Source organism: Gossypium arboreum, chromosome 9 (genome assembly GCF_025698485.1).
Source record: "Gossypium arboreum isolate Shixiya-1 chromosome 9, ASM2569848v2, whole genome shotgun sequence".
Classification (NCBI taxonomy): Eukaryota; Viridiplantae; Streptophyta; class Magnoliopsida; order Malvales; family Malvaceae; genus Gossypium; species Gossypium arboreum.
Window position 1 is genome coordinate 87,401,091 of NC_069078.1, and position 26,567 is coordinate 87,427,657.

The 26,567-nt window shown below is 29.7% G+C and overlaps 6 protein-coding genes across 6 annotated transcripts; 3 read left to right on the plus strand and 3 right to left on the minus strand.

Moving 5' to 3' along the window:
- Nucleotides 1–1,136: 1,136 nt before the first annotated feature.
- On the minus strand, nucleotides 1,137–4,064 carry LOC108455893 (bet1-like SNARE 1-2). Its single transcript, XM_017754467.2, has 6 exons — nucleotides 3,929–4,064; nucleotides 2,861–3,017; nucleotides 2,365–2,421; nucleotides 2,215–2,274; nucleotides 2,030–2,115; nucleotides 1,137–1,581 (listed from the first exon to the last, which is right to left on the minus strand). Exons 1-6 carry the CDS (start codon nucleotides 3,940–3,942, stop codon nucleotides 1,557–1,559), a joined length of 399 nt encoding a protein of 132 aa, XP_017609956.1. The 5' UTR covers nucleotides 3,943–4,064; the 3' UTR covers nucleotides 1,137–1,556.
- An 821-nt stretch (nucleotides 4,065–4,885) lies between these two features.
- On the plus strand, nucleotides 4,886–5,506 carry LOC108455271 (uncharacterized). Its single transcript, XM_017753852.1, has one exon. The coding sequence runs from the start codon at nucleotides 4,886–4,888 to the stop codon at nucleotides 5,504–5,506; it is 621 nt and encodes a 206-aa protein (XP_017609341.1).
- Nucleotides 5,507–8,833: 3,327 nt separating this feature from the next.
- LOC108455273 (uncharacterized) lies at nucleotides 8,834–9,385 on the plus strand. Its single transcript, XM_017753853.1, has one exon. It carries the CDS (start codon nucleotides 8,834–8,836, stop codon nucleotides 9,383–9,385), a length of 552 nt encoding a protein of 183 aa, XP_017609342.1.
- A 403-nt stretch (nucleotides 9,386–9,788) lies between these two features.
- On the plus strand, nucleotides 9,789–10,418 carry LOC108455274 (uncharacterized). The gene has a single exon (XM_017753854.1). It carries the CDS (start codon nucleotides 9,789–9,791, stop codon nucleotides 10,416–10,418), a length of 630 nt encoding a protein of 209 aa, XP_017609343.1.
- Nucleotides 10,419–11,210: 792 nt separating this feature from the next.
- LOC108454798 (uncharacterized) lies at nucleotides 11,211–13,708 on the minus strand. Its single transcript, XM_017753375.2, has one exon. The coding sequence runs from the start codon at nucleotides 13,427–13,429 to the stop codon at nucleotides 11,648–11,650; it is 1,782 nt and encodes a 593-aa protein (XP_017608864.1). The 5' UTR covers nucleotides 13,430–13,708; the 3' UTR covers nucleotides 11,211–11,647.
- Nucleotides 13,709–24,426: 10,718 nt separating this feature from the next.
- LOC108455912 (uncharacterized protein At4g14450, chloroplastic-like) lies at nucleotides 24,427–25,000 on the minus strand. Its single transcript, XM_017754489.2, has one exon. The coding sequence runs from the start codon at nucleotides 24,924–24,926 to the stop codon at nucleotides 24,591–24,593; it is 336 nt and encodes a 111-aa protein (XP_017609978.1). The 5' UTR covers nucleotides 24,927–25,000; the 3' UTR covers nucleotides 24,427–24,590.
- Between the last annotated feature and the right edge of the window lie 1,567 nt (nucleotides 25,001–26,567).

Below are 26,567 nucleotides of genomic sequence, written 5' to 3' on the forward strand. Positions count from 1 at the left end.
TTTGTTTGATAATTGGGTACCAATGGCTAGCTAGCAAAGTGCATGTCTATGGTTAAATGGATGTACAAACACATTCTTGAAACTAGGTACGGTGTTTTAATCAAATATTATGATTATATATATATTTAAATATTTGATTGAGTGCGGTAAAAGCGTTAATGAGTAAGATTAGATTGGGGTTGGATCAAAATCAGATTACTGTATAGTATTTAAATAATATATACTTTAAACTCAACTTAATTTGAAATATTGGTCTCAAAATTTGTTTAAATTCACTCATGTTTATAAATATCTACTTCAAGTCTATTTTAAGCATGTCAATATTAAAAAAATTATGTTCTTTTTAATTTAATATTTGATATTTTAAATGCTTACATTATAGATTTAATTTTAACATGGTATAAATTACATTATATAATACTAAAAACTCTTATTACATGTTTATGTGTGGAACCATGTAAATAGAAAACATGTGTGTATAACATAAAAAAATTATGAAAGGTAAGATTTAACAAATATGCAATATGTACGAAATAAAAAATAGTTTTAATTGAGAGTAAAAGGAAATTTAAATAGCTAAATAGATCGTATTAAGAATATTAAATGCATTCTAATTGTTTATCATGATATTGTCATTTTTCTTGAGTTAATATCGCATCAACTTGTGATACCATAATTCAATCAACAACATTATCAATGTAGGTGAAACAGTTTTTGTAATAACTAAAATGTATAAAAATATAAAAATAAAACTTTAGTTAAAATAGTGAAATTATTTTTATAAATGTTTGTGAAATGGGTTCAAATCTTAACATTTGCAACTGTTTTATTTAAAAATAAAAACAATAATACTATATAACTTATTTAAAAAATATAAAACTATAAAATCCACCTTCAGGTTTACTGGGTAAATAATTAATACAAAATAAAAGAAAAGACAAGAAAAACTATAGTATATAATTCATTAAAGACAACTCTATAACTTGGTCCAGTCATTATCAAAAGTGATATTGACAGTGAAAATAAAGAGATTCATCCAATATACTGTAACAATCTCGACCGGCCAGTAATTCTAATCTGGCTTTAGTTAAAGTTATAGATTCTTTTTAGTTTTTATTTTTAAAAAATAAAAGTAATTTTAATCTTTATCAGTCATGGACGTTGCATTGCATGAAATTTAATGAACTTTAGTCTAACATAGTTAACATGTTACTACAATTGGAGCTATATATATGCTATATATCTAAATTTCAATTCTCATTTTTTTTCTTTTTTTACTGCTTTGGTAAAAAAAAAAATTGTCTGCAGAAATCAACATTACAACATTCAAATGTTTTTTATTTTTTATTTTTTTTTTGGGGGGGGGGGTGGGGTGGGGGACTGCCTGCCTTAAACCAGTTGAACTGCGATTAGAATTTCTTCTTATAATGAACTACCGTGCTAGCAAACGGCGAGCAACCGTATTCTCAAGAAAAGAAATGGGATTTTTTTTGGTGCCTTTGACTGACATTCGGTTCTCATATATGGACCAAACTTCCAAGAATGTTGTGGTTTCTTCAACCACGGACATATCGAAGCATCCTGCATACAAGGAAACTATCAGCAACAGCAAAGATTCATTCAAGAAAATACTCAATAATGTCATGCCTTGTATGTTTTGTTTATTCTTAAGCATTTCCCTAATGAAGTCTATCGATTAACACGCTCTTCCCCTTGTATACAAGTGATGAATCTTGTTTTGGTACATATGTGTTCATAATCAATTAAGCAAAAGGATGCGGCAATAATTTTTTGGAGTTGATAAGATCTTACAACATTCAAAGAATGCCATTGATCACTTGAAAAACGAAAAGGTTCCAACTACTGACAAGTAGGTTCTACCAATCATGCAATCAACTTTAGTACCTTAACTCGTTGTTAATATAAACAACTTTCAAGCAGATAAAGCAAAAGAGATGACAGCGCCTCTGTTAAAGCACAAAGCATGAGAATTCACAATCGACGGTAATGAACTAAATATGCCATTTACCTAAAGAGATAGTATATTATTAAGAAGGAAACCACGAAGGCCATCACCAGTGTACACATTTTCCTGTTGGACTTCTTCTCAAACACCTATAGAGCAGTAGCCTCATAATATTCAGCCAATTTTTATCAGAAACTGAATTAAACAAACATGAAGTTAAAATAGTAGCGCAAAACTTGTTTAGATACCTTCTTGAACCGATCCATGGTGCCAGACATTATGCCCCTTGTAGCATCCATGCCATTGCCCTGATTTACAACAAAATCAGTTAAATAACAAGAAAACCAGAATTTTTCATGAAAGTTGAAGTTTTGGGTTTAACAGCTGCAATTACACACCATCCGGTCAAGCATACGATTATGACTCTCCACTTCATCATGTATATCACCTGTTAACTACAAACAATTTAAACATATCAATAGTTGGCCAAATGAGTACAAACCATAAAATTTAGGACATCTTCAGTGAAGAATGATTAATAAAATTCCCATAGAACAATTTTATCGATCAAGTAAAGGAGCACAAGACTTTGCACAAACTGACATAAGCCCATAAATACAAACGAATGAATAGAAGACTTCATGCTAGAATATGCAGTGTTATGAAACTAGTGTGAGAAGTAAAAGGTAGAATACCCAATGCATATTGACAGTGAGGAGCTCATTACATGTCCTAAAGGCAAAAACCTATAAAATTCAAGCATCTAACTTTGTTAACAAGGCCATTCACCGAGACTCGAAAAAAAAGCAAATGTTTATATATATATATTTAATATTTAACAAGTTGCAAATTGTCAATAAAACAGAAATGTAAATCCTCTTTGACAGAACTTACTCTTTTCAGAAAAGCAACTCTGTCATGCAAGCTCTCTATAGCTTTGCCATTGTCATGCTCCTTAACATCGTGAGAGAAAGATGAAGAAGCCCTTAGACCACCTTCTTCAAGATTATCAAGGCCATCAAATAGAGCTGATTTTGAAGAGCGGTGATCCCTTTAAAATAAGGGGTCATGCCATAATTTAGAAAACATAAATGGAAATAATGAAGCTCTCAACATAGTCGCAAAAATATAAGGTGGAAAAGAAAAAAATCGATGTTACCACATAAGAAAATAAAAAACATGTTAGCGATTATCAGGTCCATCCCGAAAAGCAAACAACAGAGTAAAAGCAATATGAGAATCTTGATATCATTACAATCAAATTATTGAAATACAACATTGCAAAGATTTAACTTCTCACTGATGAAAGATTGACTGGGAGGAGCATTCAAAGAAAAACATAAAAAAGGTCAGCTACTGAGATCAAATCCAATATGAGTTTTCTTAGTTGCAAAAATTCAAGCAGAGAATCGACTCCATCACCACAATTCTTATCATAGGCAAGGAATTTAACGAATCAACATAATTAATTGATTTTTGAAAGGATTGTAAGAGGACTATTCTTCGAGGCCATGTCAAAAACCCAGAAACCTAAGGGATCAAACCAAGCTAAAAGCTAAACGCAAAGCTGAAATATATGAAAATCCTTCAGGGAAAACAAAAACAAAGGATCATTTCTGTTGCTAACTTCATCAAGTTACGACATTTTTGAATAATTCATCAACTTAGTTCTAATTTAAGAAACTACAATAAGTTAACAAATTCAATAGAATTAAATCTAAATAAAAAATCAAAAGCCCTGAAACCTATGGGATCAAACTAAGTCACAATCAAAATTAAAGCGGAAATCTGAAAATCCATCAAAATAATAATAATTCTATTACTAATTTCGAAAAAAGATGCAACATTCTCGAACAATTCATCAATTTAATGTTCAAAAAACACCAAGAAATTAGGGAAAAAATTCAATATGAAATGCACAATTAGCGGCAATCAAATCGAATAAAATATGCATAATCTTACCTTCTATAACTCATTGCTTCAAATTCCACTTCCTCTATCCGAATCTGCAGTTAATAAATTTTCACGACTTCCACTGGGTTTGAAAGGAAAAAATGTTAAGTGGGAGGCTGTTTCCATTATTATTATTTCCTTAAAAAGGCCCAAAATATAAAGGTGATGAAGCCCATACTCTTAATTTTAATATAAGCATTTCTCCATTAAATCAAACATAAATATTAAAAAGATTATGTAATTTAATTTTTGATAATAGTAACCTAATATAAGTTATTAGGGTGAGTTTGGATGAGTGTACCGTTTATCTGCGGTTAGTGTAAAATAGTAGTGGCAATGAAATTGAATACTTTATCGGTATTGTAACATGAGGTAAAAAGTAAGCTAAATGCTCCGCACCGCACTTCACTACTTATCTAAACCCATCCGGACTAAGAAATGTTATCAAAATTGTTATCTATATCTATATGTAACATTTTCCTAAATTAAATCATAAATTTAATTAAGGTGTAATCGTGATCACATAAAATTAATAATTTATAGTTAATAAAAAGTTCAATTTCCTAAAAAGTATTTGAATGTAAGTAATAATAAGAAAATAAAATAAATTACATTAAAATTAGATTATTCGGCACAATTCAAATAAATATATATTTTTCTCAATAAAGAAGAAATTCATTAATAGCAAAATCAAAAGTTATACAACTGTAATTCAAACAAAATATAACCATAAACAACTCCGATAGAAATGAAAACCAACAAAAAAAAAAAAAAACCTAAATAATAAAATAATATGATAAAAACCCATTAACTACCTACCAAGCATAATTAAATCAAACACCTGAAAAACAACCTTAACCAACATGTTATTTTCGGTTTAGCTAGTTTAAATTCAACATTCTTCCTTGTTATTTGACAGGACTCAACCTTCTCATTTCTCAATCTCCAATGTTTACGAGAAAGACAATGGATATGAAGCACTTAATCCCTATTTTTGTCATCTTCTTCTTTTTTATGTCTACTACTTCTGCATCAGTAGCATTAGCCCCATCATCATCCGACACCCAATCTTTCAGCTTTTCTAAACTTGAAGGGGACCAAACATTTTCTATATTACCTACCGATGTTGATCCTAAGCTTCAAAAAATTTGTGGAGAAACCGACTACCCCATCGAATGTTTAACAACAACTGTTCCATTCCTGGATGAAAATGTTGCCATAATCCCGGTGTCTATTCTCAAAGTTGAGATTGATGCAATTCATAACAAGACTAAAGAAGCGATAGACAAGGCTTATGAGTTTTCAATGAATCCCTCTACCTCAAGACTCCTCCCTCTATGTCTTAAAACTTGTATTAATAACTACAATGCTATTGTAGAAAGCAAACAAAGAATCGTTGATGCAATCTCTATTGGTGATGCTAACGAGCTGAGTATGGAGTTAAGCCACAACATGGAGCATGTATTTGCATGTGAGGACGAGTTCAAGGAAGCCAAAATTAAGTCGCCAATAGCAGAATTAAATTCATTGCTTGTCAAGATAATTACCAACAGTTTAACAATCTGTGTTGATATGATCAAATTTTAGAGGAACAACTAATGACAAACAAAATACATTAAGCCTAAAAATTATTGTATTTTTTATTTGTAACCCTAAAATTTATTTAATATTTATTTTATGTGAACAATAATTTTATCTATTTATTTTATGTGAACATACCATATGGATTAACAATCAATTGAAACATTGTTTTTTTTTGTGTGTGAATAAAAATCTGTAATACTGAATTACATTGGGATTGATAGATAAAAACATCCCTATCCTTATCTGCTTCAGGAAATTCTAATGCTTCCTTAGGAGGGACATCAAAATTGAAACATCGTTTCTAATATTCAATTAGCGGAAAACAAATAGAATAAAATATGCATGAGTCTTATCTTCTATAACTCATTTCTTTCAACAAATTTTCAAGACTTTCACTTAGTGGGAAAAATATCAATCTCCAAAGTTTAAGAGAAAAGCATTTAATCTCGATTGTCATCATCTTCTTCTTTTCTATGTCTACTACTTTGGTATCAATAGCTTTAATCCCATCTTTATTCGACGCCTAATTTTTCAAATTTTTAAAACTCTTAGGGGACCAAACATTTTCTATATTACCTATTGACGTCAACCCTGAGCTTCAAAAAATTTTGTGAAAAAATTAACCACCCAATTGAATGTTTAATATCAACTATTTCATTCCTAGATGAAAATGTTGCCATAAATCTTGTGTTTGATTTCAAATTTGAGATTGATGTAATTAATAGAAAGACTAAGGAAGCTTTAGACAAAGCTTCCGAGCTTTCAATGAATCCGGTTACCTCAAGACTCCTCCCCCCTTTATGTCTTAAAACTTGTATTAATAACTACAATGCCATTCTAGAAAGCAAACAAAGAATCATTGATGCCATTTCATCGGGTGATACTAACCAATTGAGCATGGAGCTAAGCTACAATGTAGAGAATATATTTGCTATGAGGATGCGTTCAAAAAAAGTAAAATTGAGTCGCTAATAATAGAATTAAATTAATTATTTATTAAAGTAATTACCAACAATTTGACCATTCACATAATCTGCTTTTAGAGAAACAACTAAAGAAAAAGCCTACAAACAAATTAAGCGAAGCCTAAAAATTATTGATTTTTTATTTGTAACCCTCGAATCTTTACTCAATAAGATGATGTATTATTGAAGGTAAGCAAAGGATTATAATAACCCTAAATTTTATTTAATATTTATTTTATGTGAAAAAGATTTTTACCTATTTAATTTTTTAGGAACCCATAATTTTAAGAATTTGACCTATACACATCCCATACATTTTTATCTATTAACTCATTGTTATTAATGAAATTTCTACACTTCACTGAGTGCAAACAATATTGTTAAGTAGGGTGGCGATTTCCATTAACTTTTTTCATTAAAATGGCCCAAACTATAAACGTAGTGAAACATCGAAGCCCATACTCTTAATTAAAAATAAATTTCAATCCTATCCAATTAATTATCATCAAAATAACAATAATATATAAATTTGGATAGAATTTACAAGCGGGGCATAAATCAAAATAATATTTGGAATTAAATCAGAATAAATTCGGATATATAGAGCTTAGATTAGAATAAAATTTAAATTAATAATCGCATACGTAATATTTATACACGATGAAACTCAAATATAATATTTCAAAGTTTCTAAAGGTTCAACTTTACCATTAAGCTAAAGTCTCATTAATACTTTAAATAATCAATTTAAAATTTAAGTGATGATTTCAAAATGTTTAGTGAAATTAACCTTAATTTGTTTTTGTTTAACATATTTTGCAAGGGTATATGCTATTTTGGTATACACTTTTTATCTTTTTGGATTCTTTTCTGATGTTATTTTGAGATAAATTTTATCATGTTTGGGTAGGCTTGTATCGGGTTGTTTTTGGAGTCAAATTAATTCAGGCTTAGATTTTCTTGAACTCGGGTCTTTTTTTATTTGTACCTATTCAAGTCGAGTAGGTTTAGACAAATTCAAATAATGTTGATGTTGTATAATTTTTTCTTTGAATGTAATAATTAATTTGCTTTTATATAATAATAACACAATACAAATAAGCTTCAAATAAATTAGAAACTTTATATAGATATTTTAGATTAATAGGAATATTGTATATAACATAACTAAAAATTGCTTATTATATGTAATTTTACGATTATTATAATATATATATATATATGAATTTTATAAACATAATTAATAATATTATATAATTATTATATGAATTTTGTTTATTTGAATTATTAACTGGAATATATAAAACACTAATTTAGAAAAACTTATATATTGACAAAAACAATCTATATTATTTATTATATTACAAAATCGACATTTGGATAATTTTGAATACTAATTTTTTATTATATTTTTACTAAAAATATAAAAAATATTAAATATTAAATATGATTTAAAGATTATTATAAAATTGTGTTCATACTATATACCTCATTTTCTATTGTTTAGCGTTAGATTTAGATTATTTCAAGTTTAAATTTTCTTAAATTTAATGAAATTTTAGAGTCAAATTATTATGAACTTAAATCGGCACATACAAACTTTTAAACTCGAATCTATTTTATGAACTCTATTTTTAGCCCTATCATGTACATGCTTTCAATAATATATATACATATATGAAACTTGACAATTTTAAAAACTAAAATATAAGAATTTCTTAATTAAACCATACATAAATATTAAAAAGATTATGTAATTTAATTTTTGATAATAGTAACGTAATATAACTCAATCCAAATGTGACTAAGAAATGTCATCAAAATTATTATATACATTTGTTAGAGAATGATTGAATGAAATATCCTTTTTCAATAATTTAATGCCACATCAGTAATTTCATATTGAATTTTAGTATTTTCATCCTTAAAAGAATCAAATGAAAATGAAAATTTTAAAATTCAACATAAAATTATGATATTAACATATCGAAAAGAAATAATATTCCTATACCTTCTATCTATATGTAATATTTTCATGAATTAAATCATAAATTTAACTATGTGATTTGTTTATAAAAAAAATCTATGATGTAATGATGACCATAAAATTTCCACCACCTCCAATACTTCTTTAACAAAGTATTTGATTGTAAGACATTGTAATAAAACAAGAACCCGTTGGACTAAAATTAGATACATGTTATTTGTGTTTAAACTAGTTTAAATTCACCATTACTTCTTTTTGTTTGATAGAACTCGATCTTCTCATTTCTTAATCTCCAATTTTTTAAGAAAAAAGAAAATAGATATGAAACATTTAATCTCCATTCTGGTCATCTTTTTTATGTCTACTACTTCCGCATCAATGGCTTTAGTTCCATCTTCATTTGAGGCTCAATTTTTCAATTTTTCTCAACTCCAAAAGGATCAGACATTTACTATATTATCTACAGATGTTGACCCTAAACTTCAAAAACTTTGTGGAGAAACTGACTACCCAATCGAATGTTTAACGTCAACTATTCCATTCTTAGATGAAAATGTTGCCATAAACCCCATATCTATTCTCAAAGTTGAGATTGATGCAATTGATAGCAAGACTAAAGAAGCGTTAGACAAAGCTTTTGAGCTTTCGGTGAATCCCCCTCCTTCAAGACTTCTCCTTTCATGTCTTGAAACTTGTATCGATAATTACAATTCCATTCTAGAAAGCAAACAAAAAATCCTTAATGCTATCTCTTTGGGTGATGCTGACCAAGTGAGCATGGAGCTAAGTTTCAATATGGAGAATGTTTTTGCTTGTGAGGATACGTTCAAAGAAGCTGAAATTGAATCGCCAATAACAGAATTGAATTCATTACTTGTCAAGATAATTACCAACAGTATAACCATCAGTGTTGGCATGATCAACTTTTAAAGGAATAACTAATAAAAAAGCCCACAAACAAAATGCATTAAGCCTAAAAATTATTGCATATTATTAATATTGGATTGAAGCATCATTTTTAATTGTTTGCAATTACTAGTATGACCCTATATTATGTATATAATTTGGTGAAGGAGAAATTTTCATGTTAAAATTTCATTACCTATTTTTAGGGTTAAATCTGGTTACATACTCTCGGATATTTCTCTAACAAAGTAAATGAATTTGAGCCGTTGTATAAAACGGAAAGAAGTTAATGCTAAAATTAGATTGTTGGGTAAAACTTGAACCATGATGTTATTTCTGTCCACAATCTAATGCCTTCAACTAGTTTAAATTTATCATTGTTTCTCCTTCTTTGACAGAACTCGATCGCTTCTAAAAGAGCAAGACGATGGAGATGAAGCTTTTAACCCTCCTCATCCTCTTCTCCTTCTCTGCATATACCGCTTCCCCATTAGTAGCTTTAGCTTCATCTCCTTCCGAGAGTCAGTCCCCCAGCTCTTCTGAAGACCAGCCACCCCAAACAGTTTCTAAAATACCTTCCAACGCCAACTCTAAGCTTAAAAAAATCTGTCAAGAAGTTAATCACCCCACCGAATGTATTACAACAGCTGGTCCATTCCTACGTGAAAATGCTGATATAACTCCCGTGACTGTTCTTCAAGCTGAGATTGAAGCAATTGATAGCAAGGCTAAGGAAGCCTTCGCAAAGGCTACAAAGCTCGCAGCGGATCCCTCTACCTCAAAAACCGTCAGTGTTCCCCTAAATGTTTGCATTGATGGTTACAAAGCCATTCTCAAAAACAAACAAGCAATCCTTGATGCTATCTCCAAACATGACGCTGATGAGCTAAACATGGACTTAAGCTCTAATGTGGATCATATAAGCCAGTGCGAAGATGCGTTCGAAGAAGCCAAAATTAACTCCCCAATACCAGAACTGCATTCGTTACTTGGCAAGATGATTTTCAACAGTATAAACATTGGTGTTGATATGGTTGATTTTGAGAACAAGAATTAATTTTAAATAATCTATAAATGACATGAATTCTATAATTATTTATATTTTGTAAAAAAAAATTATTTTAATTTGAATCCCCTTTACATTTTGTTTCATCTATTTTTCCTTCTATTGTGCCATCAGCTTGATCTATTTTTGTAAACTTAGTATTTTTTTTTCAAATTGGTCCTTGAACGAGTTTTCCCACTCTTGGTAAATTGGATGGCGTGACACTCTTGACATTATGCCATGTAAGGTGATGGCATGGCACAATCTCAGAGAACCACGTTATCAAATGGATCAAAAGTGAGAACAGTTATCTAGTTTCAAATTGACGTGGAACAAAAAAAAGTTCGAGACCAAGTTGGAAAAAATCAACAGTTGAGGGACTAAATGTTGCTTTCAAGGCCCCAACCCCAAGATAACTAATAGGTGAATGCCCTCAAAAAAGAGCAAAAAAGAAGACACTTGAAATGAGAAATGCCAACTTTTTATATAATTGAGTTAATATGCATTGCACAGCCTTCATGAAATTTTAAGGCATCAAGTAGAAGAAAGCCATGAAAATATCATATATGTATATGTGTACGTATAAATAAAGCATAATAATGTCAAGGAGTGCTTAAAACCAATGATGCTATTCTTTATGCATGCTGCAGACACTTTCATGCTTCCTTCCTTACTTTAAGGGAACAGCATGCTAACGTGATGTTTCTTTTCAGAAACCACCATTTTATAGTTGATGTAAAAGCCTTTTGTGCCATTGACTCGAATGCTGATTCGAGTGCAAATCTTAAGTCTAGCAACCACGAATACAGAGGAAATATCTAATATCGACTAAAAACATTAGAAATACACCATTAGTCCTCACAATGGGGAATGCATCAATATACCCAAGTACAATCGAAAAGAATTGTAAATCACTGCATTATCGACCTACAATATAACAAAGGCACAGGTAGCCTTAAGAAACTAGTAAAAATGAACAGGAAAAACATGTACACAACTCACAGAGGAGGGAAATACTTCTTTTCTTTCTAAATTAATCGAAATTTTCGTAATTTGGAAAGAAAAGACATCCCGTACCTTCGACAGTAAATGCATTAATCAACTTCAGGCTTCGGTTACGAGCGCCTTTTTGATGTGTAAGTATCTTGTTGAACCTTCATCCGTCTTTTCCCATGACTATGAGGATCACAAAAAAGTACCCTACATGCCTCTACATGTATTGATAATTTGAACAATATAAACTAATTAAGATAAGAATTTTCACATTGCAGTTGCCACTCCATGCAGTCCTCGAAATCGAAACTGCTTGCACAATCCAACAACGCGTTTTGTTGATGCTCATATCGACATATGTAATTCAACCCAACAAGAAGCTCACAGATGGCTGCTTCGGTCTTTTCCCTATCAGCAAAATACAATGTCTGGAGAAGAAGAACGTTAGTCCGAGCAACAATTTGCTGCTGCTCGAAATTCCGCTCGCTTTGCCACCGGATCATGTTATGTGCCAGTGGGGCAAGCCAACTTAATATCCTGTCAAGAGTGTCTTTCCAATCATGAGCCAATGGAGCATCATAAATTGCCAAATTCTTGACATAGGACTTGAGATTAGTCCTTAGAGACAGTCTCAAACTTGTTGGCAACATTTGATACAAATCGTCTCGAGCTTCTTCGCCGACCAAATGAGGGTAGCGCAGTAATTTCTCGATCACAATTATTACATTAGCATAATGCAAGGCAAGAGCTGAACCTCCCACGGTGGAGGGTGAAGCATATAGAGCTAACCTACTTTTAGGACCAAATTGTGCATTACTCAACACTCCACAACTTGATTGCCTGTGATCATCATTCAAACGATCATTTAGTCGAGGACGATTCGGCCGCTCTCTCTTCGCCCCATCATTCGCAACACTACAACAACCCGAAATCTGACTACTTCGATCATCATGATCAACACTCCGATCATCACCATCATCGTACCTCGAAGCTGAACTACCCAAACTAAGACAATTGGTCAAAAGTCTCCCGGGACTAGTCCCACAAGGAAAACCGGAATCCTCCATCTGAAACAACCCGATTTCACCCTTCCGTGAATCGATCCCTCCATGCTTCAAACTCACTCCCCTTTTCTCCGCCACACTTCTCTCTACATTCCCAAGTTGACTACTCCCAACACTACTACACTTACTAAGAACCCCTTTCAACTGCCTAGAAACAACTTCGACTCGATTGGGAAACCGCCCATTAACCCTCCCGGGAGCCCCATCTTTTCCCAAAGCAGATTCCCCAAACACAACAAGAATCCTAGCAAAAATAGTACAAACAGTCCTAGCCAACAATTCAACAACCTTATCAAATGTTTGGTTCCAAAGTGAAACATCCTTAAGATGCCTAACATCTTGTCTTTGCCAAATCATTTTTTGTTCAAAAGCTCTCTTACTTTCCTCATGTGGGTTAGCTTGAAACTTCCTAGTACCATGTTCTAATTCATTTAAAACCTCCATTTCATTATACAACTTAGCAGTCAAATTAACATACCTTTCCAATTTCCTAACCATCCCTTCCATATCTTTAACTAAAAGTCCTAATTCCCTAACATCAATAACCCCATTCAAGATATCCCCAAAAACATGTTCGAAACCTTGCAAAGCTGGTTCATTACATTTCTTGCCTAGTCTAGACACAACATTGGCAACCTTGGTTAATTCATCTAGCTTTTCAGCTAAAGCAAGTGAAAGAAGATAACTTTCATCGGCTGAAACTAACTTTGAAATGCCTTGGGATTTTAAGATCTCGGATTTGAGCTTCGAGATCTCGGGTTCAGACAAGGATTTATGGAAGTGAACAGTTTTGGACATGACATTGGCTACTTCAAAAGACAAGATTCCAACAGTTTGAGGTTTTTTGGATGTTGGGTTGTTTTGGGTGTTTTTCTTTTTTTTAGAAGAAGGTTCGAGTAGAAGGGCGTGTTTGAGATTGGAACTTACCTGGTTTCCCATTTTAAGTATCCAAGTTTCTGCTACCATTGCTGGAAGTTGAAGCTGCTGCAATAAAGCTTCTGCCTTTGGGGTTTTCAACAGCTTAAAGGAACGAATTTCATTAAGAAATCAAAATGGGATATTTATATTTCCCTAAGCAACAAGAACTGAAGCAAAAGAATTTAAGACATTTCTTTCAGTTCATTTGAAAAGACAAGATGGTGGGTTGTATTTGAATGCGCTCTGTGAGTTTTGGAAGTATTACTTATGGTTGCAGTAAATTTAAGTAATTAATAAATGGGTTTAGTAAATTTGAAAAGAATTTTTTTCCCCTCTTTTTCAAATTTATAAATGGGTTTAGTAAGTTCATTATGTCATAAGTTTTAATTTTAATTATATTATTTCTTCTTTATTTTAATCAATTTAAGTAATTAATTTTTCGTGTTCATTTTATAATTAGAATTATTCAGTTTGAATCACATGAGTTGAGTTTTAAGACAAATGTGAACCAAACTATTAATTAATAATAAATACTTATAGTTAAATGTGTTTTTTCCAAATAGTAAAACGAGGTATTGAGCTATAGAGATATATATATATAAAATATCATATAATAAAGTTAATTTAATCATTGTCTTAACTCTTTTCTATAATTTTCATTTTCTTCCTAATAAATGAGACAAAGAAAATGATATTCATACTTTAAGATTATCATTCATTGAATTGAAGCTTCACTTTTGTATATTTTGGTTGATAATACCCACCTAAAAGTTAAGGAATTAATGACTGTTTCATATGAAGAAGATTTAACCATATTTTTTAATATCCCAAAATTGAATTTATATATATATTTTAAAGTAAACAAATAAATTAAATTGAATTTTTTTTAAAAAAAAATGGGTGGGGTAAAAGAAAGTGAAGCAAAGTACACCCAAACCAACACATCTAAAAAGTAGTTGGCCATAAGTTTAACAAAAGAAGAATTATTTAACTCAATTTCATGCATAGAGCCAAGAGCATAAATGCATGGATGTAGCCACATATAAAAAGGGAAGTGCATTAGATATGTCATTCAAGGTTAGTTAGGGTTTTAAAATAATATGAACCCTAAAAATAATTTATTTGTTCATCTAAAACATTCTTCAATAAACAAAAATTTAAAATCTCAAAACTCAAATTTACTTACAAAATCATGAATTTCATGTCAAAGGTATATGTTTTGATTAATAGGTTAAAGAAAACTACGAATCTGTCCATTTGTTGGAAGATTTAGGTGTTTATCTACTCCTCTTATCATAAAATTTTTATATTATATTTTTATCGGTATATCGATTGAGTTTTAACTCGATTAGTAAATAGTATGGATATTATCTTTTATCAATATATATTTAATGATATAAACATCAATTTTATCAGTAAATTAATGATTAGTTTAAAAAATTGATAGAATTTAAAAGTAATCTCTTCTTTTAATATTCAAGCCAACTTTTGATAAAAACACAAAAGAGAACCCTACTTTTCCCATCTTATCTTTTTCTTTGTTATCATATTATAATCCCATGCAAATGGAAAAGAAAAAATAAATATATATTGAATATAAAAATTAAAGTAATTGTTTAATGAAATGACCTTAATTTATGTCCTTGTTAATTCATAATTTTTTTAAAAAAAGCACTTAAATGAAGGACACTTTTTCAAATTATAGCTCCTAGTAAAGGACAATGATTAGAATTTTGGGTATAATCTAAAAAAATGAAAAAGAATTATCATGAGGGGGAAATTGTCAAAAGCTAACCAATAGTGGGAGTTGTTAGCTTATTTGTATACTTTGGACAACAAAAACTAGCCACATGGGTTAGCCAACCTAATAAAATATTATCACTTCATGTTTAATAAATATTAAAAATATATATGTAATTATTACAATATAACATAATAATTTATATTTTAAATTTGAGTCCTTCCATTTTTTATATTCTCCATTTACAGAGGGACAGGCTGACAGAATTTTTGATGTTGGGGACATAAATTAAGCAAAATAATAAAGAAAGACTTGCCATGTTTCTTCCACTATTATAGGCATAGCTAGTTAGACTAGTGATTTATGAAAGTGGGATGACCTTAAACTTCAGAATCATGCTGCTTTTTTGCAGCTGAATCATTTTCTTTTTCCTTTTGAAAAAGGATGAAGCAACATTAAATTTGATAATTATTTTTTAATTTGGTACCTGAAGTTTTTTAGTCTGTATTAGTCTTGAAATTTGATAACCTTTTTCATTTTGATTTTTGAATTTGAGTTTAATTAAGGTGTAATAACGTGGCACAAAATATAAAAATTTAGGGTAAGTTGTTTTTCTTTTTTTTGTCGTCTAACTATAAAAAGTTACGAAATGACTAGCTAATTATTAGTAAATTTATTTTTTGGTCACTCAATTATGAAAATCTACAAAATAGTCATCTAACTATTCAAATTATGTCTTTTTTGTCACTAGTTGGCTAATGTAAAAATAGAACCCTAAAATCCATGATAGTTGAGTGAACAAAAAAGACAAAATTGAATAGTTAAGTTGACCATTTTGAAACTTTTCATATTTGGGTGACTAAAAAGGAAAAAAAATCATAATTGGGTGATTACTAATGTAGTTTACCCAAAAATTTATATAAAATCTAAAAAAAAAAAGTAAAAATATAAGTGATGACGTGACATGATCTTAGAATGCCACCTTGTCATACCTTAAGGAAATCCAAATTTATGGACCAAATTAAAAAAAAAACTATCAAATTCCATGACTAACATAGATAAAAAAAATTTAGGGATTAAAATTGATAAAATTATTAAATTAAAGGACTAAATATTACTTTATCCTTTTGAAAAAAAAAATAAAAGAATGTACAGCTAGCTGCTTCTGTATGTACTTTGTTGGGAATTGTTACTAGGGGTCCCCAACAAGAACATTAATTTGAAGAAATAGGACCCCTTTCCTTCACTTTAATTATAAATTCGATAATTCATGTATTTGTATCATATTTTAGTATTACAATCGTGTTATATATTTTTATAAATTTTTTTTGGTAATATAGTGAATTACAATAACATGACAAAATTTAAACAACAAATGCGATTCGAATCCAAATTCTATCTGGAGCTATAAACATTCTTAACCATCAAGCCATCATATATAGTTCATCATATTACATAAATTTTTATATTTTCAGACCTAATTTTATTTTATTCTTCATTGTGTCCCTTACCTTTATAGCCTTTTATCTATTATTTCAACTTGGTAACACTTGTGGTCCTTATACTCTTTCTTCTTTCATAAAATTGCAAATTCGAATCATTAAATTTACTGTTCAATTAAATTTGCATGAAAAACCCGAAATTAATTTGGATTGTATGATAACTTTAAAGTATTGAAATTTAAAATTCGAAATTAAATTCAATCGTGTCATAACTTTCATTCAATTTATTCATATGATCATCTTTAATAGGTGACATTTACGAACTCTTAACGTACTCTTGAATTAAGATGTACGAAATTGAAAGGTGAATCTTTCACTTGTACCAAAAATGCAATAAAATGGGGGACCTTTCTTTAACCAAAAGCAAAGAAAAGAACAAAATTTAGTGGAGAAGATACATTACGTCTACTCTCTCTTTTCACCTGTAAGTTTGTATTTGGATTAGGACTCTCTTTTCTTATATGTAAGGAATATTTAAAAACTTTTCATTTAGGTACAAAAAATTAATACGGTGAGTGTCACTTTCATGGATGGAGATGGTTTTGCTTTTTAGTCCTTCTTTTTATTATTTCTTCTTCTTTTGAAAGATTGGATTATCTATTAAGTTAGTCTTTTTTGACTAAATTAATTGCTTAAATTATTATTTGAGGGTCGTTGCATTAGGGTGTCGTTTTTGAGTGAACTATTTTGAACGAAATTGAATTCGTTGAAGAATTTGGAGTCCCACAATAATCAAAACTCATCAATTTGTAGACCCCATTTTAGCAATCAATCAAAATTCAATGGTATTTAATTTTCGTTGATGAATAAATTTTCTATCCCTAAAACTACCATGAAGTTCTTTTATTAGAAGCTAAATTATATTTAGTTCTTTTTATTAAAAATTAGATAAATTAGTCCTTACATGTTAGATTAAAGAGTAAATTGGTCATTATAGTTAAAATTTTCATTATTTTTTATTGCTAAAAGCTGGAGTGATAGACGAAACTACCAAATTTTGACACGTGATGTGTCATGTCTACTACGAGTGAGCAAAACTCGATTCAATTAAAAAATTAAAAAAAAATTACAATTCAAATAACATTGGTGTAAGTACTCCTTTAGTCCTTATCAATTTTGAAAATCATAAATTGATCTATCTCTCAACAAAATTACAAAATTAATTTAAAATAATTTTCAGATATTTAAAAATTTTAAAATTTATAAAATTTCAAAATTTATATTTTTAAAAAATAAAAATTTCAAAAAAGTCTAAAGAATATATGAAGAAAGTTAAAATTTATATTTTCTAAAATAATAATTTTAACAGTTAAATAAGTTAGTTAATAATTTAAGTTTATCATACTAAAGTATCTTATTTTTTATTATTTTGCTTTAAAGAACTTTTCAAATATACAACATTTTGCTTCAAAGTTATGTGCTCTAACATATGATTAGTCATCTTTGTAACAATATTTTAATTTGATATGTTTAATTTTTTAAGTTAATTCAAACAATTTCACTCAATTCGGTTTGAAAAAATTTCAAATCAAGTTAGTATGATAAAATAGGACTCGTCAACTCAAAATTTTTTCATTCGATTCAATCGAATGTTCACCCTTAGATGAATACAATAATAAATTTAGCCTTTAATCTTTACATATTATATTAATTTAATCATAATTTAAAAAAATTAACTTATAAAATTTAGAAATAATACTTCCGCTTCTTCTGCCGTCATTACCATGGCTGCCTTCACTTCCACCTCAAATTAAAAAAAAAAAATCTGGATAATATCTTAAAATCCAAATATAAATATTTAATTTCGACGATAAAATAGATCAGTGTCTTGATTTCGCTAAATAAGCAAATTTAGCAGAAGAAACAAACAAAACCCCACGGATAATGATGAGATTACTTAAATGTAATACCCACACTACTCTCGCTCAAATTTTGGTCTCTCACAAATTAAGGGTTTAGCTTTTAAACGGAGTATAGTATTCTTCTGCTAGTTCCGCCACCACCGCCATTTGTGGGGTTTTTTTTCAAAGCTCAGCTCTTCTTTTCCCTTAATTGCAAGATATGGCTAAGCTATATCGTTCATTACTTCTTGCTCCGGTTGTTAATGGTGGAAGGAATCTTTCTAGTTTCCACTTATCTTTTACTCGTTATTTTAATTCCATTTCTACCCAAATAGAAGCTTTAAGTGAGGATTCAATGTCTGTAAGGGGAAATCGATTTTGTTGGATAATTTATGCAAAAATGGTGAAATCAAAGTCGCAATGAAAGTTTTTCAAGAAATGCGAGAGTGGGTTGCAACTCAATATCATCTCTTATACAATTCTAATAGATGGCTGGTGCAAAGCTGGCTATATCAAAGGTGCAAAAGAATTGTTTTGTCAACTCTCACTCAGTGGTCTAAAACTCGACGTTTACACATACCACACAATGATTAGTAGATTATGCAAAGAGGGATTATCTGAAGCATACAAGTTGTTTAAGATAATGGGAGATAATGATTGTTTGCTTGATAGCTGCTGTTATAATATCATGATCCAAGGATTTCTTGGAAACAATTATACCTTAAAAAGTAACACAATTTCTTATGGAATTAGTCTGTAAGGACTTTATTGCAGATTTGTGCACTGTCAACTTTTTTTTTTTTTTTGATCTCGTCTTATGATATGATAAATCAATCTTATTGTCACTTATAAATTGATTCAATTTGTTCATAATCAATTCTACTGCTGTGACAAGAATTTTTGAAAGTTAATGTCTATTTTCAATTTATCATTTTTGTTCTTTGGTTTGGACATACGTTAAAATGATGATGGAGGCTTAACTGCAGTGGTGCATTGAATTACTAGTTTTAAACCAAATAATTTATAGTCAAATAGGGATTATTTGATGGTAAATTTTAAAGTTAATGGTTGAGGCTTCTGCCATTGATACATTTGATTGAAGAAATCTCTTTTTGAAATACTTACAGAGTAGAAGTGTCCAATCCCAAATCAAAGAAACAATAGTTTGACATTATAAATACATGTAAACTTTTACATTTGAAATTATACTTTTACTATATTCCACGTAAAGAAGAGAGAAAATTATGCATTTAAAATAAAATAAAAATTAGCTTTTTAATAACATTATTTCATTAACTTATATTTGATACATACAATTTATAAAAAATAATTAAACCATTGAGTACTTATCTTTATGAAAAAAATTAATTAAGCTCTTTCATTAATAATTTTCTTTTTAATCATATTAACCATTAAAATCAATTGATAGATTGATTTAATCTTTTATTTAAATCGGCAATTCAATTAACTACTTAATTAATATAAATATGAAAGATCCATTTAAATAATGTATAAATTAAAATAAATTTACACACTTATGTAATTATTTACATAATTAATATATTAACAATAAAATCATTATATTTTATGATCTATTTAATGTAAATTTATATAAATATATATATGAAGCAACATTGATATGACTAGAAAAGTACATAAAGCCCAAAAGGAAAAACAAACCCAAGTCCCATACTCCCAGCCCAATTATATATTGGGCAATGATCAAGCATCAAAATATAATTTTATTTTCCAAAATTATTTTTCATCAAACAATTAAACCCATATAATATATGTCAAAGTTTCTAAAGTAATCAAACTTTTCCATTTCCCAACAAATAAATATTCTTCATCTTTAATTTATAAAAAAAATGAAAATAAAACTTTTTTATCTAATTTTTCCGTTGATGATAGTACCAAGGCACAATAGTTGTGACCAAAAATATTTCACCCACAGCTGGACATGTATCAACAATGAAAGTGGTACTATATTCCTCCAATGGCAAACATAAAATAAAATTAAAAAAAAAATCCCAAAATCTCCAAATTAAATAATCAAATTTAGCTTCAATTATTTTTGTGAATATCATAAATGAAACAGCTGAAAATTTGCTAATGGAGGAAGTAACCAACACCACCACCTATGAAGCTCTTATTAATAATTTATTTTGTGATGATTTATTTCATACAGATTTCCCATCGGTACTTACATTCCCCATAGCTTGAATTTTTTAACAATTATTATTTCATATTTATGTTGATTTTTATATGAAAATTTCATGCATTGATAAATGCAGGCAAGTTCATCCATTTTTATGCCAGAAGAACCCATAGGAGCTCAATGCTTGAATGATGAAAATGGAACAAATCATAAATCAACTAAAAAACTTAAACCCAGAAAAATTGTAGCTTACTTTGTTATCCCTTTTATTTTTTTTTTTAAAATTAATAGTGACATTATTTACTGCAACATTTTATTTTATTTTTGCAGCAACAAGAACGTCGACCATGGCTGAACCAAAAACCTTCGAACGATCAATCAAATTCCGGTAAATTGAGATCGGCGATTTAAATTACAGTCTCGAACATGACTCAATTGTGATCAATTATAAAAAAATGACCCTTGCGACAGTTGTTTGTTTCTCAGGTAATGAAGAAGCAAAGCAAAAACATAGGCTACAGTCCCCTGCAATGGTATTGCTTGTTTTCATTTAAACCTAGTAATAAAAACATAAACACTTTTAAACATGCATTGGTTTACTTTTATTGTTCAGAAAAAGAAGAAATATGACAATGGAGACAGAACATTGTACCAGGATGTAATGGAGGAAGTGGCAAACAAAACTCGCCAAGCTTTCCTTGAACATTATGGTGATGATTCAGTTCATCTTCAATTCCTACAGGTAACTCTAATTTGTTGCCAAAATTTCAGTGTATATGATCTGTCGCTTGATGTTTCAATCTCTTACATACCAGCTATGGAAGTTGAAAATGAAGAATAAAAAGGTTAAACTAGGTTGTCTGGCCGGAAAGTTACCTCCAGCAAGCATCGAAGCACCTCTAAGTGATCGTAAACTACCGTACGAAAAGAACCCTCAGCTGGTATGCATGTAAATCATTTTATATGCATACAGTTGCTGAAATCATTCATGTTTTTCTTATGTTGATTTTTTGAATCATTTTCCTTCGCATTGTTTAATTTCGATGCGTTGATTGATGGAGTTGGGTTTTCAGGCAAGTTTGCAGACAACTACATCAATTCCCTTACAACCTATGCAGTTCCATTGCCTCCCAGGCTATCAAGATGGCAATGGAAGAATGTCTAAATCAGCTGCATATAGGAAGCTTAGAAAACTAGGCTCTTCCAAGGTAATTTAATGTAATATATGTACGTATGTATGTATGTATGAGCTTGATTGTGGTATTTTGCTTTATGTAGGAGCAACGACCAAGTAGACCATGGCTTGGAAATGCTGGTATGGTACTCAATCAATGAGCCAAATTTGTTTTTTTTTTTTTGAGAATTAATTGTTAATTTTTTATATATACATATTCATGTTTTCATTTGAAGGTTTTGAAGGAACAATACCAAAAAAAAATAAGCTACAAAATCCTGCAAAGGTCCATTCTTTACTTCTTTTTAACTATATTTAACACGTATATCTAATATATATTTAATTATGAAAATAGGGATACGACCCTTTAAATACACGTTTTCGACGTTGATACCCAAGCCCGAGTAACATAGGTATTCCTTTTTTTCTGTGCCCCTGACTATGCTATTTGTGTTATTTTCAGAAGCAAGGACTGCATCAACCTTGGTTGAAACAAAAGCCATTGGATTATCAGAACAATGCTGGTAATTTTTGGTATCCTGAGATTTCATTTGATTCAATGTTTGAACTCAAATTTACATGGAAATTTTCAAAAATTAGTATATATATATATATATGATTCCCTTGTTTTGTCAGGTTTGGTAGAACTAAGACAAACATTTAGACTGCAAGCTCATGAAATGGTTTGTGTAAATTCTCATGCTCTTATTTCTGCTTTTGTGTAATTTCTTGTTGTCCCTGCCCTTCATCTTTCATTTAGTATCCAGTGAGTCAATTCATGGTTAAATTATCTATCCGAAGTATGAGAGAAGGTATGAATAAAAGTATGATAATTAAAAATGAGCTTAAGAAAAAATATCATTTAAAATATGAGGCTGACTTAAATTTAATAGCTCAAGGTTGGTGCAATCTATTTATTCCTTTTGTAATTTATTTTATTTTTATATATGACGTAATTTATATAATATAAAACTAAACATATAATAATACAATAATATGTAAATATTAAAAAAACATATTATATTATCTAAACTTGAAATTTTAATAAAAGAAAAATTATATAAAATATATAAAAGACTAATCATTTACAAATACAATCAATTTTAACAAAATTTTAAATTTATATTGATATCATAAACATATTTGATACAATTTTAATATCTATGTTAAACATCTATTGAAATTAGGGTGTTTCAAACACATTTTAAACTAAGAAAGGATCCTGAAATTGATTTCAGCAGCTGAATTGACAAAGCAGGATAATTTGAGTGAATGCAATGGATACAACTATTGAACAAGGTATATTTCAACATTATTTTCTAATTTATCTTCTAGTAGTCTCTTAACATGAAATAGTAGAAAATCAGTTCATCATCAACACTAGAACAAGATCGAACTAACCAATTAGCTATCATATTTTCTTCTGGAATTTGCCTGCATACTCCTTTTATCTTTCGAACAAGAGTCATGGATGGGTATCCACTAAATTGCACACATGCTATCACTTCTTATAATCACATTGCAATAGTTGTTGAGCCGAGTTACTTCTAGACCATGAAACTGTTAATAACAATGTGATTTGAAGTGCCTAAAATTGAGATTCAGGGCTGTAAAGTATCCCATTATCTGTGGGTGAGAGATTAGGTGGTGAAGGGTTATAATCAAAGCGCTGAAATAGGGGTCCATTTTGGTTGTGATCTGTGGAAGAGATTTTAGTTATGATTCTGACAAATCAATGCTGCAAGCTGGATTTTCCCAAAATACCCCCAAACCCCATGTGCTGTGGTCTTTGTAGGCCTTACCTAAACTTTATATATTTTCAATGAATCCGGGATTCCTCTTCATTTCAATTTTAAAATTATTTTATGCAATAATAATATCATTTTAATTTTAGAAAATATAATTATTTTTCTCTCTTTTTTATAAAAATATTTAATCAAAACTTAATATTTATTATAAATTATTTATATTAATTTTAACAAAATTACATAATATTTATACTCGATTAAATATTAACTGATAATGATGACAACGAATATATGAGAGAAAATCTCAACAAATATAAAATATTAAAATAATTAAATAAAAATATATAATATTTATTTTTCTAATTAAGATTATTAACATATTACACACAATTTAATTTTTTTAAAATAAGATATTTTGAACTGATGTTTTGTACATCAGGGAAAAAAATTAATCATGAAGAAGAACTATCCAATAAATTACTGATGCAGAGTGAAACCATACATTGATACAAACAAATTAATAAATAAATGATTACAAGTTCCAAAATCAAGTCAAAAATATTAATAATTGAAATATTGATTCTTAAAATATCATTTTCCGAATCTATATGATTGTTTATATCAATGTTGCCCATGTCTTTCTTCTATGCTGACGACCATTCAAACCAGATCTAATAATAAACCTCAAAAGGAAAAAGGAAAAAAACAAAACAAGTCGGCACCTAATCCATGGCTATTTGACCCTCTCTCCTTTGATTTAAAACGAATAGTCCCTTACTCGTTTGTTATCTTTCGCTTTCCTTCATTTTCCCTCATTTTCTCACTCCCCAAACAGGATTTAAAATAATTAAATAAAATTAAAAGGAAATGTAAGAACACTGTTTCAAATCGAATCCTTTGTTTAAAAAAAGTATGATAATATGAACAGATTAGATATTTCAGTAATTTTATACAAAAATGGTGACGAGCACGATGAAGAAAAAGGTTCTCAACAGTACCACGCCGTTAGATCTAACTACTTTTTTTTTTTCATCTTCATATATATCTAAACCGGCACGAACGACGGTACTAACGATGCCGGTTCATAACAAAACGGTGCCGCTGGATGCTGCCACATCTTGAACACAAGCTTCTCAGGCTCAGTTTTCTGGCTTTGCCTCTGCTGTTGTTCTTGACGAGGCGGTGGCTCTTCTGTTCTCTCGGTGGTCCTCCGATCAATCGAAGGAGGCGAACAAGCGAGCGGTGACAAGAGAGGTATTGCAATGTTCCAGCTAGAAACCGGACTGATCTGTAAGGAAGCAGGAGCACGACGTTGAAGTCGACTAGGCTGCCGCCTATCGCCACCGTTGGTGGAGGTGATTTTGTTCGGCGTAGTTGACATTGATGATGAGATTAGGGTTTTTTCTTTATAAAATGAGAGAAAATTTGAGAGATTTCATATGCTGCGTTTGCTTTAAGGGTATTTATATAGGAAGGAGGGGTGGTCAAGTGGAACGCACGTGAAAAGGATAAGCTTAGCTGGCAATTTACACTTTACAAATGGCTTTGGGCTTGGCTCATCTTTCTTTGACTTTGACTGAGCTTTTTTTTGGCTCGATTGAATTTGGAAAGTAAAGCTGTTTTTTTCATCTCTTTTTTTTTTTTTTACCAATTCTTTTTCTTTCAGAAATTTAATCAAAATTTAATTATACAATATTATCACTTAAACATAAAATAAAAATATTATTTTAAATTTTATGAAATGATGTGATACAACATTCAAATATTACGTTATTCCAAATTGAAAGATTAAAATAAACATATTACGAAATTTAAATATCAAAATGAATAAAAATAAATATACCATGGTATAGAAAATACAAATCCATTAATCTTATATTTTAACCGGCAAGCTAGACTCAGCTGAGACACAAGAAAATAATATGAAGCCAGCCAGCTAGCTAGCTAGCCAGCCAGCCAGTCACTTCCCAAACCGAAAGGGCAACAGATAATCATCATTCATCAGTCATAATCACGGTCAAAAATTTCCATTCCAAATAACAAAAAAAAACGGCTTGTCGACTTCAGATTAAGCCGACCCCACACCTCGCAACTAAAAACCGTGGGAGGTTAAGGTTAGTGTTCTCCACGCGCCACTTGATTTGGACCACCCCAAGCGCCATTGCTAACGCCCAAGTGGCCATATACCAATAATGCTTCAAATAAACGTTACAACCAAAAATAATTTCACAATCATGATTTTATAATTTTTGTAGTCAATCCAACGGCTAGGACATCAGTTACGTGGTCAATTCCAAACCTTACCTGATCTGACACGTGTATGGCCCACATTTGTTGTTTTTTTCTCAACGTGTCATTGTAGGTTTTGTTTTATTCCACGTATTACAACTAATTACAGTCATATTTCTTGGGTGAATGGATTGAGTTAATTCATAAATCGATTTTTTATTTTTATAGGTTTGATAAAATATGATATTGTTAAAATGTTAAATTTATATTATTACTTCATTAATAAAAATAGTTTTCGTTAGAGAGTTAATTCTTTCGATAAAAATATTTTAGTTTTATGTTTTAGATTGATGATTTGAATTTTTCCTATACATAAGATCAATTACTTGATTAAATTATTTTATTAAATTACCTGATTAATTTAACTATTAATCTTCCACACCTACAATATATTAATATTATTAGGGTTATTAGGAGTCTAATGACTCTTCAAAGATTTCTTTTAATGAATCACCCTCAACAATTTTATATATTTTATTTAATTAAAATAAATCAAAATCTAAATATATAAAAATTTGTAATCTAAATTTAGTCAAGGGTATGACCGCTATTTCAGAATATTCAAAGAACATTTATTTATAATAAGATTTTCTGTAGCTTTCTTTCTTTATTTTCTTCTTTTCTTTTCTCTCTCTCTCTCTTTTTTTGTATTAAGAAAATTAATTTGATACTTTGATTGGAAAAATTCAGTACTGTCAAAGGGACACTGTTGAATGTTTGATTTTGAATAGTC